This window comes from Podarcis vaucheri (assembly GCF_965113315.1).
Source record: "Podarcis vaucheri genome assembly, chromosome: 8".
Taxonomy (NCBI): Eukaryota; Metazoa; Chordata; class Lepidosauria; order Squamata; family Lacertidae; genus Podarcis; species Podarcis vaucheri.
In genome coordinates, this window is record NC_138766.1 from 43,925,394 (window position 1) to 43,939,017 (window position 13,624).

The 13,624-nt window shown below is 46.9% G+C and overlaps 1 protein-coding gene across 6 annotated transcripts in view; it reads right to left on the bottom strand.

The window, feature by feature from the left end:
• Positions 1 to 13,084: 13,084 nt before the first annotated feature.
• The window catches only part of CEP192 (centrosomal protein 192), a 48,104-nt gene continuing 47,564 nt past the window's right edge, over positions 13,085 to 13,624 (bottom strand). For all 6 annotated transcript variants that reach the window (XM_082236041.1, XM_082236045.1, XM_082236044.1 and 3 more), the window contains one exon: positions 13,085 to 13,500. In XM_082236041.1, coding sequence (XP_082092167.1) covers positions 13,365 to 13,500 — 136 coding nt within the window. In that variant the 3' untranslated portion in view covers positions 13,085 to 13,364. The remainder of the gene's footprint in view (positions 13,501 to 13,624) is intronic.

Sequence of the window (13,624 nt, forward strand, 5' to 3'; positions counted from 1 at the left end):
ATCTGGCAACCTTACCTTAATAGCTTGAATTAGCATTTTGGAGCTTGAGTAAACAGGAAAAGCCCTCAATACAACATGTTAAAACCTAACTGAATTATCTATTTAAGTTTTCTGAATTTAAGAAGTTGTGTAGGAAATAAAGGAGTGTGGCAGCAGCATTTCCAGGGTAATCAAAATCTGCACTATATATTTAATGCACATTTAAAACACATGACTCCCTTCAAATAATCCTCACAGAGCTATAATTCCCAGCACCCTTAACAAATCTCAATTCCTATGATTATTTGGGGGAAGCCATGTGTCTTAAATATGCTTTGAATGCATGGTGTGGCTATAACTACCATCTTGTCTACAGGCTGCAGTTGATCTACTGGTTGCCAGCCGAGTTCTTAGGATTCTTCAAATCCTAAATTTCTTACTGTGTAATTGACAAGCATTTGTCAAACATGCTTTGAGAGGCTGAAGGATTTGGATTATTTTTCTCCGTATGATTCATGTCATCAAAATGCTGGATTTTTGTTAAAGTAGCTCCATTGTGTAGCTCTATAACTGTAAGGCACAGAATTAGCAGTAGGGTCTGTTTCTTCCCTGTTCCCATGTGAGTCATTTGCTAACATGGCATCTTAGACTGGCCTGAGGCATTTTGGAAGTGGAGAGCAAACAAAATGGGTTTTAATGCACTTGTAAGAGGGCACTTCAGTTTAAAACTTTTTTTCTCCCCCCCTTTGTCTTTTAGCTATTAGGTGGCTAAATGGGAACTCCTGTGGGCTTTTGTCTGCAAACCATATGAGAGCATAAAAGCTTGGAAAACTTGGAGGAATTTTGAAGCGGGCTCACACTGCTTCATTGAAAGCGTGGGTGGTTTTGAAGTTCAAATGGCTCTCGTCACCAGGAGCTAAAAACGGGGGGGGGGGGGTAGCCAATTTGAAACAACAACAAAGGCAGCTTTAAAAGCCTAATAATGGATTGTGGTGAAAATATATGAAATTGAAGCCTGACACATGAAATTTCTCCAAAAGTTCTGTACGGAATCAATAGTGAAAAATAGGTGGATTTGCTATTTATTATTGTGTCCCAAAGGTATGCTGGATCCTACTTTGCCCACATGTGTGTTTTTCCAATCATATCGGGCTAATATATTTCACAATACCCTTCAGAAAAAGGAGGAAAACCACTGGGGGGGAAATAGCATGAATTTTAATTCACATCAAGTGGTGCCAAGCCAAGAAATGATGCCTCGCTGGTCTTAGAAACCTTCACAGACTTTACAATGAGACGTCAATTTTTGCCTTTGAGAAAGCTAATGCAGTGCCCACCAGGACCAGCTCTACAACATTCCAGCTGCCAATCATTACAATAACCAAAGAGAGCTGTGTGTGAAATCCTGCCATTGATTTTTACATTAATCGCTGGCACACTCTGCTCTTGTGTTTCGCTCTGATGACTGCAAGCCTAATGGGCAGAGGGGGTAAGAATGAAAAGGTGCTGATCTGCAGAGGTCGGCTGGAACGGAGGACTTAGTTTATACTGCTTGTGAATCCAGGGCCTGAGAAGTATGAAACTACCTATGAAATTATGAACCAGATTACAAGTAAATCGTATCCTCCACCACGACTCAAGGGAAATTCCTTGAATGCCTCAGTACACTTGGGCTAATGTGTTCCAATGCATTTAGCTCAGAAACAAGGCTTCCACCCACCACCTTAACGTTCCTCATCATCTTGGTTTAGATATGCCGTTGGGGTTAACTGCCTCGCAATCCCCCACCTTCAGGAGGATGCAGCACTGTCTTGTGTTGACAGGCTCTGACAAAGGAGGAAGAAACAGAGGTGAGAAGCTAAACAGGAGGCAGCAGTGACTGAACAGCAGCCTGCACAGGAGGGTGCATTCTTATAATATAGAACTAGGTGCCGCCTTAACAGATGGATCCGGGCCCACCTGCCCGGACAGAACACATTTGCAATTACGATCGTCGCACAAGGTGCAAGAATCCCATGCAGGGCTGGCCCAATACTTTTTGGCACTTGAAGCAAACCACAAAATGGTGCCTCCCGCCTCCCCCCGCTGGGGCCAGGGAAACTTTACATCAGAAACAAGGGGGTGGGGAAGACCAACAGCACTTTCTATTTGCCAAGAGGCCACTGTAGAAATGGCACAGGGGTAGGGCCTGCCAAGGAGACACCACCACAACTATTGCTGCCACCATTCCTGCGAAGCCCAATCTGCTGCCCTTGCGTGGCGGTGGAGGGTCCTATTTACTTGGAATCTGGTTCATAATTTCATAGGTAGTTTCATACCTCTCAGGCCCTGGTTGCCTCAGCTTGCCTCATGGGTGGGTCGGTCCTGGTCCCACAATTGACTGCACCACACCTCATCTTTAAAAACTCCCGAGTACTGAGTCTGTTGCCAAGCCTTTACCATTAATAGCCCGTGCAAATAGATTTGTCTAAGGTTACACAAGAACTAAGTTAGTTGTTATGTGTGGCTCTATCTTACAGCTGTCTGGTATGCATAGTTGCACTTTAAGCATTTTCCCAACAACCTGTGAGCCACTTACCTGTATGCTTATCCCACAATACTGCGGGGAGGGGGGGGCAGAACTGAAGAGCCCAACCACGTGGGGAATTCTGATTAAATGGGTCTGTTATTAATATAGAGTGTCAACTGCATCAGCATTTGCATTTAATATAGAGTGTCAACTGCATCAGCATTTGCAATGTATACCGTGCACATTTGACTGACAGGCTAAACCAGGTGAGATGTGTCTTCAATCCTTGGTGAGTTAGGGCCTTCCCCTGCTTGTGAAGCTCTGGCAGATTCAGATGAGACCAATAGTGGGTCAAATGGTCAAGAAAGCAGTTTCTGCATGTGCTGTAGAGGGAAGTGAGGGGAGAGTGGGGCCTGTCAACCTGGGAAGATAGCCCAACTATGAGAAGGAAAACTCTGATCTTAAACTTCCACTGCCTTGCAGAATATCATGGGAGAAGAAAAGGCTAAGGAGTAAACCTACACAAATCCAGAGAGAAGTCCCTAAGATGGTTGGATGGCGCCTTGTACACCTCCTTCTGGCAACTCCTGCAGCCAAGCTGGTGCTTAGCGTATTGCTCTGCTTTCCTTTGGACCACATCAGTGAGGCTGAGAGGGGGCACTTGTTGTCTGGGCAGCCCGGAATCTCCATATACACCGCCCAGGCTTATGCCCCAGGGAGGTCACTTAGGTGTTGCTATCACAGTAGTTTGACTTCACCCCCAGAGGCGAACTCCATTGTCTTGAGACAAGTGGATGCCAACAATGGTTACACCCACAGCATACGTTGTGACATAAACACACCCCAAATCCTGGTAACTGTATTTTGTTAAGGGTACTGGAAATTGTAAACTACAGTTCCCAAGATTATTTGGGGGGAGCCATGTGCTTTAAATGTGTGCTAACTGTGCTTTAAATGTACAGTGTGGATGTAACTTCAGATTCAACCACCAGTTGCGTGTGATTCACTTATGTGTAAGTTGCTCTGACATGACTGAAAGTACGGTAATGTTTAAAGAAAACAAGAGGATACCTGGAAGGGAGTGCGGAAAGTATCCACTGCTGCTAAACTCCCTAGAATAGAGAGAGTATAGCATCTGCTTGCTTTATTAGTACTGGCAAAAGAAAATGGTTTGAGTTCATCTGCATTATGCATTGCAATGCCTTTCCAGTTAAGTTCGTGGGAATTTTCAACAGAAAAGTCGGCATCGGTTGTTCCTTCATCCCATACCAGGAATCCAAAGTTAGTGAACTAAATCCTTTATCAAACTGCATACAAGCAAATGGAATATTTCCTTCTGGTAAATGGAGTGACGGGTGATTAGCTGCTAAACTACAAAGGAAAACTTGATAGGCTCTGCATAGTGACAAGGCCTTAATAATTCCATTCTGTGTATGCAGTGTTCCTAACCCCACAAGGCATCCTGTTTGGTCAGAGGAAACAGTGCTGAGAATTTGACCCAACTGAATTTGCTACTAGATATTTCTCACTGCAGAGCCATTTAAGGCTTGAATGGATTTTCCAAGGAAACTTTTGTGAAAACGTATTTTTGCGACCCCATTTAGCACAAATATTCCTTGTGGGCTTATAAAACTGTTCCTAACATTTCCTGGCAGTAGATTTTAAATGTTCTGAAAAGAATTGTATTTCACTTTGAATGGGTTATCTGGCACTCGCAACACAAAATAAGCATTTGAATATTTATTGCAAGTATGCAGCATTTTGCAGAGAACACCCAAAGATCTCCACAATTATCTTGTTCCAGCTGTAATATATTAGCAGTAACCTCCTGAACAGACCTTTTGATAAAACAGTTTCTTTAACTTTTCCCCCCCTCCTGATCGCAATTTACTCCCTCATTCACAGCTCTTTGTAGCCATCTAATCTCTCTGTTTATGTCTCTGACACAGCCACAATACTCCATGACTGACATACCTGACAGCTCTGACTAGTGACAGAATGCTCACAATGAAACAGAACTCTATGCAGGATGAGTATTACCTACCGCTAGTCTGGTGGAAATTGGAAATGAAGGTAAGAAAAGAAAGGGACTAGTTTAACCCCCTGCTGTTTTTTCTGCATTGGAGAGGACTATTTTATTATAATTACTTACCTAATGAACCAATTGTTTATTGAAGACACAGTGCGCTCCTTAGCATTTCAATTTGGATTTTTTTAAAAACGAACACAATAAAGTTTGAAGACTTGTTTCAAAAGCATATTCTGAAGCACAATTTTCTCCTTTCTTTGGCTTTCCAGCCACCTTACAGTTTTTGCCAGATGGAGATCAGGTTTACACAGGTGGCAAAGGACCTTTCCAGAACTGATTGAGGAGAGGGCCAACTTCAGGCTTAATAATTATACTTTGTTTTTGACTTGAACCTTGCAACCAGAGCCAGACACAGAATGATGGCACTGTGACAGCGGGGTGGGGGGATGGACTTCTGTACACTTAGAATTAAGAACCATCTTTGATGCTTGCACCAGGAATTTGTTTTTAGGAACAGAACGGATCTCTTAGTCACTGCCTGCATAAATACACACTTAATTTTCCTTCAAGCTTTCTTTGTTTCAGCAGCCTAATCTTTTTTCTTTCTTTTTTGAGGACGTGTCTTTTTTATTGCTGCTACTGAAAACCACTCCAAGATCTACCAGTAGATCCTGATTTATCTTCTGGGCATCCCTGGATTGGGATGTCGGAAAACAGCACAGGTCTGTAACCTGAAGGAAAGCCACTAATAGTCATCAGTTACATCCACAACAGTAATTAAAACAGGCTCCCATCCAGATGAAAAGCAAAAGGAGCCCAGTATTCTGACCACTGTTTTAGCTGTGAATCTCTGGAACACAAACAGCACCGGTAAAACAACTCGGGTCCCTAAAAGTGTTACATATATACATTAATAGCAAGACATATTCCAAATACTATGAAAGTGTTCTGCAGACAATAAGCTATGTGGCACATCTATGTTTTTTGTGTTTTATATAATAAGGCAGATTCTGACAGTCATTTCTAACCTATATTACTATACATAAGTGTAATGGGATGATTAGCTGCTTGTGCTTAAAATTGTGCTCCCTCAGAGTTTGTGCGGCTCCACAAACCTCTGTGTGTGACAGAGCTCCTCAGACATGTCTGCTCTAGTCACTAGTAGAGTCTGACAGTGGCTGCCTGCGGAAGCGCTTCCAGCAAAGAAGCTCCTTAACGGAAACGCGTCTCCTGGACTCACGACGTGGCAGCTTCCGGCGAAGCATGGGTCTCCCTATGGTTGCTTCTGACACCTCCCCGCTGTTTTCGCTGGACGTGTCTCTCACCCCTCCCTCTCCCCTGCTAGTTCCTGCCTTGGCTGCTGCGTCTCTCTCAGCATTCCTGAGATCCTCCTCCAGAGACCCCTCGCTCCCCCTGCTGGTCCCTGCTTTAGCTGCTGACTCCCTCCCAGCCTCTGGGAGCCCTACCACCTCCCTTTCCTCTGATGTCAGTTCCCTGACATCCACCTCCCCTCCAGGGCCCCCTTCCCCCCCCGCCCCTACTCTCTCCTATGGGCGGTGAGGAGCTAAAACCCCGAAAAGAATCCTCTTCATCTTCAGACGTCTCGAACATTTCCCTCCATCGGTCTTCGTTCCGGCTCGCTGAATCCTCCTCCGCCTCGGAATCAGAGAACCCCTCCAACTCTTCTTCTTCGTCGGTGGTGGCAAAGTATTCCCTCCGGAACCTCGCCACTGGCTGAGGTTTACTAGGGAATCTCTGATGAAAAGTTTCTATCAAAACCTCGTCATCTACATCCTCTGCCATGACCCAGGTGTTTTCCGACTCCGGCTCCCCTTCCCACATTACCAAATACTCTACTTGATCTCCCTTCCACCTGGAATCGAGAATCTCCGCTACATGGTAGCTGTGTTCCTTTTCCTCCATAGCTGGTCCCCTATTGACCCTCCCTTCTCTGTCCCCTTTATACGGTGACAGCAACGACCTGTGGAACACTGGGTGCAGCTTCATGTGGTTCGGTAACCGGAGTCTGAAAGCCACTGGGTTGACCTGCTGCGTGACTTCAAATGGGCCCAGCCTTTTGGGTCTTAACTTCTTACAACCCCCTTTGAATGGTAACCCTTGGGTGGACAGCCACACCTGGTCCCCCACCCTAAGGCTTTCACCTTCCCTTCTGTTTTTGTCTGCCTGCCTCTTATATTCCTCCTTGGCCCTGTTTAAGTTAAGTTGGAGCTGGCGATGGATCGCTTCCATTTCTTCAACGAACTGTTCTGCAGCTGGAACGCTCCAGTTCTCCCCTTCCCCCCCTGGGAAGGCTCGGGGATGGCACCCGTGATTAGCCAAAAAGGGGCTCATCCCCGTGGACACGTTCTCTGCATTGTTGTAGGCAAATTCTGCCAACGCCAGCTTCTCCACCCAATCATTCTCTCTGTCATTCACATAACACCTCAAATATTGCTGGAGGACACCATTAGCTCTTTCCGCCTGCCCGTTGGTTTCTGGATGACGGGCAGTTGAGAAATTAACCTCTACATGCAGTAAGCTCATGAGCTTCCTCCAGAACCTGGAAGTAAATTGTTTCCCTCGGTCAGAAACCACCCTCAAGGGGGCGCCATGCAACCTAAACACATTTTCTACAAACAATTTAGCGGTTTCTTCTGCTGTGACCGCATGTGAGCAGGCTATAAAGTGGGCCATCTTGGTTAGCAGGTCTACCACAACCATGATGGCTGTTTTCCCTCTGGACCTTGGCAGATCAGTCATGAAATCTATTGCCACTGCTTCCCATGGTCTTTCAGGCGTGGGTAGTGGTTCTAATAAACCTGCCGGTGCCCGCCTCTCCCCCTTGGCTCGTTGGCATTGGTCACACCCTCTCACATACTCCCGCACATCTTCCCTGACCTTGGGCCACCAGAATTCCCTGGTAACCAGCCACATGGTTTTGTGTTGCCCAAAATGCCCTGCTGTGGGGCTATCGTGCAGTTGCTTGAGTACCTTTTCCCTCAATTCCCCTTCAGGTATATATAACGCTCCCTTGTAGTACAACGCCCCGTTTCTCTCCTCAAAACCCCCGGGTTTGTCTCCCTCCCTCCTGAGACCCCTGAGTTTGTCCTGGGCGTATTCATCCTGCACCGTTCCCTCTACCAGTTCCCTTTGCCCCACCAATGCCACCCCACACACCCAGCGGTCCTCTGGAATGACATGGGTCTCTTCGGGTGCTCCCTCCCCCTCCAAATATTCAGGTTTGCGTGAGAGAGCGTCCGCCCTAACGTTCTCTGGGCCTGGCACGTAACAAATCTCAAAGTTAAATTTGGAGAACTCCTGGGCCCATCTCAACTGCCGTTGGTTGAGCACTCGCGCAGTTCTCCAATACTCTAGATTCTTATGGTCCGTGCACACTTGCACCTTATGTTGTGCCCCAATTAGCAGGTGCCTCCATCTCCGGAAAGCCTCATGAATAGCAAGAAGTTCCCGGTCGTACACCGTGTAGTTCCTCTCGGATTTGTTCAGCTTTTGCGAAAAGAAGGCACACGGTCGCCACTCTGACTCCTCCTTCCCCGGCTGCAGAAGAAGCACCGCCCCTATGGCTCTGTCAGATGCGTCTGTTTCGACCCTCAGCTTTTTTTGTAAATCCACATGCAGAAGTTGTTCTTCAGAGGCGAAGGCCCTTTTCAGTTCCTCAAACGCTCGCTCCGCCTCCGCCGTCCAAACAAACTTCTTTTTACTGCTGAGACAGTCCGTGATGGGCGCCGTCAGGTGGGCGAAGTTTCGGATGAACTTACGATAAAAGTTTCCAAACCCTAGGAACCTCTGCACATCCTTCTTGGTTTTGGGTGTTTTCCATTCCAGCACTGCTTGAACCTTGCCGGGATCCATGGCCAACCCCTTGTCTGACAGGCGGTACCCCAGGAATTCCACCTCCTTGGTATGAAACTGACACTTCTCCAGTTTCACCCACAGCCTGTTGGCTTGCAGCCTGCTCAACACTTCTCTGACATCTCTCACATGTTGCTCCTCATTCTCCGAATACACCAACACATCATCTAGGAAGGCCACGCAATTCTTGTAGAGCAAAGGCCCCAGTACGTGGTTCATGAACGATTGAAAACACGCGGAGCCTGCTTGTAATCCAAAAGGCATCACGAGGTATTCAAATGCCCCCAAAGGGGTGAACATGGTGGTTTTCCATTCATCCCCTTTCCTTATACGTATCAGGTTGTACGCCCCCCTTAGGTCCAGCTTTGTAAAAATCTTTCCCTTCCACACCCTGGTCAAAATATCATCAATCCTGGGCATAGGAAAAGCCGCCGGCTCTGTCACTGCATTTAACCGCCTGAAATCACATACAAGTCTCGGCTTGTCCGTGTGCTTTTTATCCACAAAAAACACTGGGCTACCCCCCGCTGCCTTGGACTCTCTGATGAAGCCTCTCTTCAGGTTCTTGTCAATGAACTCTCGCAACTCCTGCATTTCCCTGTCTGACATGGCATACAACTTGCCTACAGGAAGCTGTGCTCCAGGGAGTAAATTGATCTGGCAATCAAAGGGCCTATGCGGGGGTAGTTGGTCAGCTTCCTTCTCGCTGAACACGTCGCTGAGATCTGCATACTGTGGTGGCACCTTCACCTTCTCCATTACTTCAGTCCCTGCTAGGGTGGCTTGGGCCCCTGCTGAACCCTTTTCCCCCCTGCAGTGTTCTAAGCAATGTGCTGAACCGAAGGAAACCACTCTTTGATGCCAGCCCACCAGCGGATCATGTAGGGCTAGCCAGCTCATTCCCAAAATAATGGGAGCACCTCCCAAGGTGGCCACATTAAACGCTATCAGTTCTGTGTGCCTTGCCACCTTCATTATCATTGGGACGGTCTGCAAGCTGACTCCTCCTCCCAACAGTTCCCTGCCATCGATCGTGGTCACCTGAAGGGGGTTGCTTAAAGGGATCGTCTGTATCTGGTGTTCAGCAGCAAACTCCTTGCTCATAAAATTGCAGGAGCTGCCTGAGTCCAACAGCGCCTTTATTTTTAGGGGGTGTCCATTTTGCAGCTCTAGCGACACTTCAATCACTATAGCAGGTTGAGGAGCTTCTGGCACGGGCACTTTCACTGCTCTTTGGCCTGGCTGCAGTGCCCTGACTGTGGCAACCAGGCGTTGGCTTTTACCTGCTCCGTTTCTCCCTGCTCTCCCCCCTCAACAGCTCCCACCATCCCTTGCCATTCCCTCCTCTGGGGGCAGACTCTGGCAAAGTGCCCTGGCTGTTGGCAGAGATAGCATTTCCGGACCCCTTTTCCCTCCTTCTTAGCCCCCTCACTGGGCTTTGAAACTGCGCGCGCGCGGGCTGTTCCGACTTCCATCGGCTCTGCCGGCGGGAAAGCTGGCTCAGGAATGTCTGGAATGCGGAACTCCTTCCAACGTTCCCCTCTCCCTTCCCGCCTCTCCAAGGCTCTTGCCTCCTGGCGCGCTCCTATGGTCAGCGCAGATTTGGTCAGCAGATCCATAGACACCGCCCTGGGGCTCCGGGACAGTTCATCTTTCACAGCCGAAGAAAGACCTTCTTCAAATAGCATCTGAATGGGTGCCGCCGATAAATCCCACCCCAATCTGTGAATCAGCATGGTAAATTCAGTCCAGTACTCACGGACAGATCGGCTTCCCTGCTTGCAAGCCATTAGCTGTCGGCGCACCACCCCTTCCTCAATATCGCTGGAAAACATGATATCCATTGCACGAAAGAACTTCATAGTGTCCTTTAGGATGTCATTGTGCGTTGCCATCAGGGGTCGAACCCAGTCCCGCGCCCCCTTCTCAAGATGCCCAATTACGAAAGCAACTCGCGATTCCTCATCAGGGAACTCATCAAACTGCACATTAAGTGCATATTGCATCTCTGTCCTAAAGGCATGGTAATCCTTGGGGTCCCCCCCAAACTTCTGCACCAATCCTGGCACCTTTCTGGGGAACTGCGTGGTTCTCCCCTTCTTGTCTGCATCCTGAGCCCTTCTCTCCTCGAGCCTCGCCGTCTGCAGCGCAAGTTGGACCTCCAATGCTCGGTATCTTTCCTCCAAGCTTGGACCAGCTCCACCCCCTGCTCCTCCGGCTCCGGCTGGGTCGCTCATGATGCTTTCTCCTGCACAGGCAGCGTACAGAGACTGTCAGACTGCTGTAATGGGATGATTAGCTGCTTGTGCTTAAAATTGTGCTCCCTCAGAGTTTGTGCGGCTCCACAAACCTCTGTGTGTGACAGAGCTCCTCAGACATGTCTGCTCTAGTCACTAGTAGAGTCTGACAGTGGCTGCCTGCGGAAGCGCTTCCAGCAAAGAAGCTCCTTAACGGAAACGCGTCTCCTGGACTCACGACGTGGCAGCTTCCGGCGAAGCATGGGTCTCCCTACGGTTGCTTCTGACACCTCCCCGCTGTTTTCGCTGGACGTGTCTCTCACCCTTTCCTCTCCCCTGCTAGTTCCTGCCTTGGCTGCTGCGTCTCTCTCAGCATTCCTGAGATCCTCCTCCAGAGACCCCTCGCTCCCCCTGCTGGTCCCTGCTTTAGCTGCTGACTCCCTCCCAGCCTCTGGGAGCCCTACCACCTCCCTTTCCTCTGATATCAGTTCCCTGACAATAAGTATACTAACAACAGCATCCTAGCGTCTACCTGGACATGTATACCCTGCTTACAGCCTTCATAAAGCACAGAATTGCTCCAGCCTTTTATGCAAGCTATGCTGAGGGGTCTTCAACTGCCTACCTCCATAACCACTTGTATGGGCTGAAAATGACTGAAGCCAACCACAAAATAGTGGTGCAGGAGTGGAACAAGTAACAAAATGGGAGTGGACGGAGGTGGAGTTTAGCAAAACAACTTGGCAATGGCTGACTTAATTCTCTCTTATCAAGTCCTTCTTTTGGCCCAGTGATTTCCTTGTCACATGTAAATTTGTGAACAGTTCCATACTGCTTCTTTATTATGAGCTACATTGAGGTTATTGCTTTTAAGCATTTGTGTTGCATGGTTGCTACGCTGTTTATTATCCCGCACACCACTTGGTGGCCTTCTGGTGTAGGGTGGTCTATACAGTTCTTCATCTGATCTGTTCATCCCATAGCCTAAACCCAGCTGCTGTGCACTAATGGGTGAATAAAGGAACATTTATTTAGAATGAAATGGCAGCAGCAGAGATGAAAGGAACTGAAAAAGCAGATACCTTCAACATGTAAGGGTCAGAGACAACCAAAGCCTCTGCAAGGGAGCCGTGCCTGTGTGTGTTTGCAAACGCACATAACTGAACATACTTACAATTCTCCTCACAGTCAACATTCCTTGATAACACAGGGTTTCTGATCTCTTCCTCCTTCAGAGCTTCTTGTTCAGTGAATGAGAGTTGGAAGTGTTGTGAGCATACATGCCCCCAACTCCTCTTTCCCAGTTTAGGTCCTCGTGCATTTTTTTCAATGCCTTAATAGGGCTAGTGACTAAACTGTCATCATTTCCTGGTTTGCTTGTCATAGTTGCTTGGAGCAGTTTCAGCTGTATTGCCTGATAGTGGGAATAGAATGCTCAGAGAAGTGTAAATTACTGCACTTTTGACCCCCTATGCAAACACTACTAGCAAAAACTAGCTCAAGAATATGGCCCTGGACCTGAGAGCTATTATAAATAAATAGCTTGCTACAAAGCGATTATTTTCCAGTATATCTGAAGGAGCGTCTCCACCCCCATCGTTCTACCCGGACACTGAGGTCCAGCACCGAGGGCCTTCTGGCGGTTCCCTCACTGTGAGAAGCCAAGTTACAGGGAACCAGGCAGAGGGCCTTCTCGGTAGTGGCGCCTTCCCTGTGGAACACCCTCCCACCAGATGTCTAAGAGAACAACAACTACCAGGCTTTTAGAAGACATTTGAAGGCAGCCCTGTTTCGGGAAGCTTTTAATGTTTGGTGTATTATAGTATTTTAATATTCTTTTGGAAGCCGCCCAGAGTGGCTGGGGAAGCCCAGCCAGATGGGCGGGGTATAAATAATAAATTAATAATAATAATTATTATTATTATTATTATTATTATTTCTGTTGCTCTGAAGGAGGTGTTATAGCTGAAAGCATTCATGGGATCTTGAAAAACTGTTCATTTCAAGCATGCAGTTATTGGCCAAATTAACAAGAGGTTGCTTACCATTCATAGAATCATAGAGTTGGCAGGGACCCCAAGGCTTATCTAGTCCAACCTTCTGCAATGCGGGAATCCTAACTAAATCATCTAACTTATGATCATCTAACCTCTGCTTATGAGTTGTATTTCTTAGCTCAATTCCCATTAGGCTGAAGTCACAATGTGTTTCCTGAACTCAGTAGGCAAACCAGAAACTATACCTCAGTAGTTTTTGAGCTCTAAGCAGCTTTAAATAATATTTATCATAACAAACCTGGTGCAAATTTATTAAAGCACACCAGGATTCACTTTTGTGCTACGCAATAGAGGAAGGGATTTGCAGAAAATTGTAACTCTTTTTCTACTGGAATATAGAGCTGGATAGAAACAGGTAAGCCACATGGAGTTTAGTGATAGGTGCTGTAAAGCGGACAAGAATTTAGTGGAAAACTTTATTTTTTTAAAAAAAACATGTTTAAAAACACAGTGTCATTTGTAAAGTCATAATCAATACAAAAATAAGACACAATGCTGCGTTCAACAGCCAAAGTGCAGTAGTGTAAGTTGCATGATAACATACAAAATTACTTTATTTAAAATTACAAGCACCTCCATTTCCTACAAAATAGTCTGTCTACAACAACAAAAAAGAACCTGTCATTCAATAATTTAGTTGTGAATTCATCGCGTACTGAAAACAGTAGCTCTTTAAACTACTATTCCGCCAAACCCACACCAGTGAGCTGAATGGTAAGAGTGCCACTTTTGTCTGTCTCTACCATCAGTAAGCCTTTGAAAGTGCCTGCTGATACTGGCTTGAACTGTACTGGTAAGTTGCAGTAGTGGTGGCATCTGCAAGAGACAAGTTTACAACAGTTAGACAATTCCTTAACAGGCTGCTTCAGTTTGAGATTTCTAGAGAAAAGTATGTTAATTACTGTAGCTCTTTACCATCTTTTTGGGAGCTCTGTAGGTC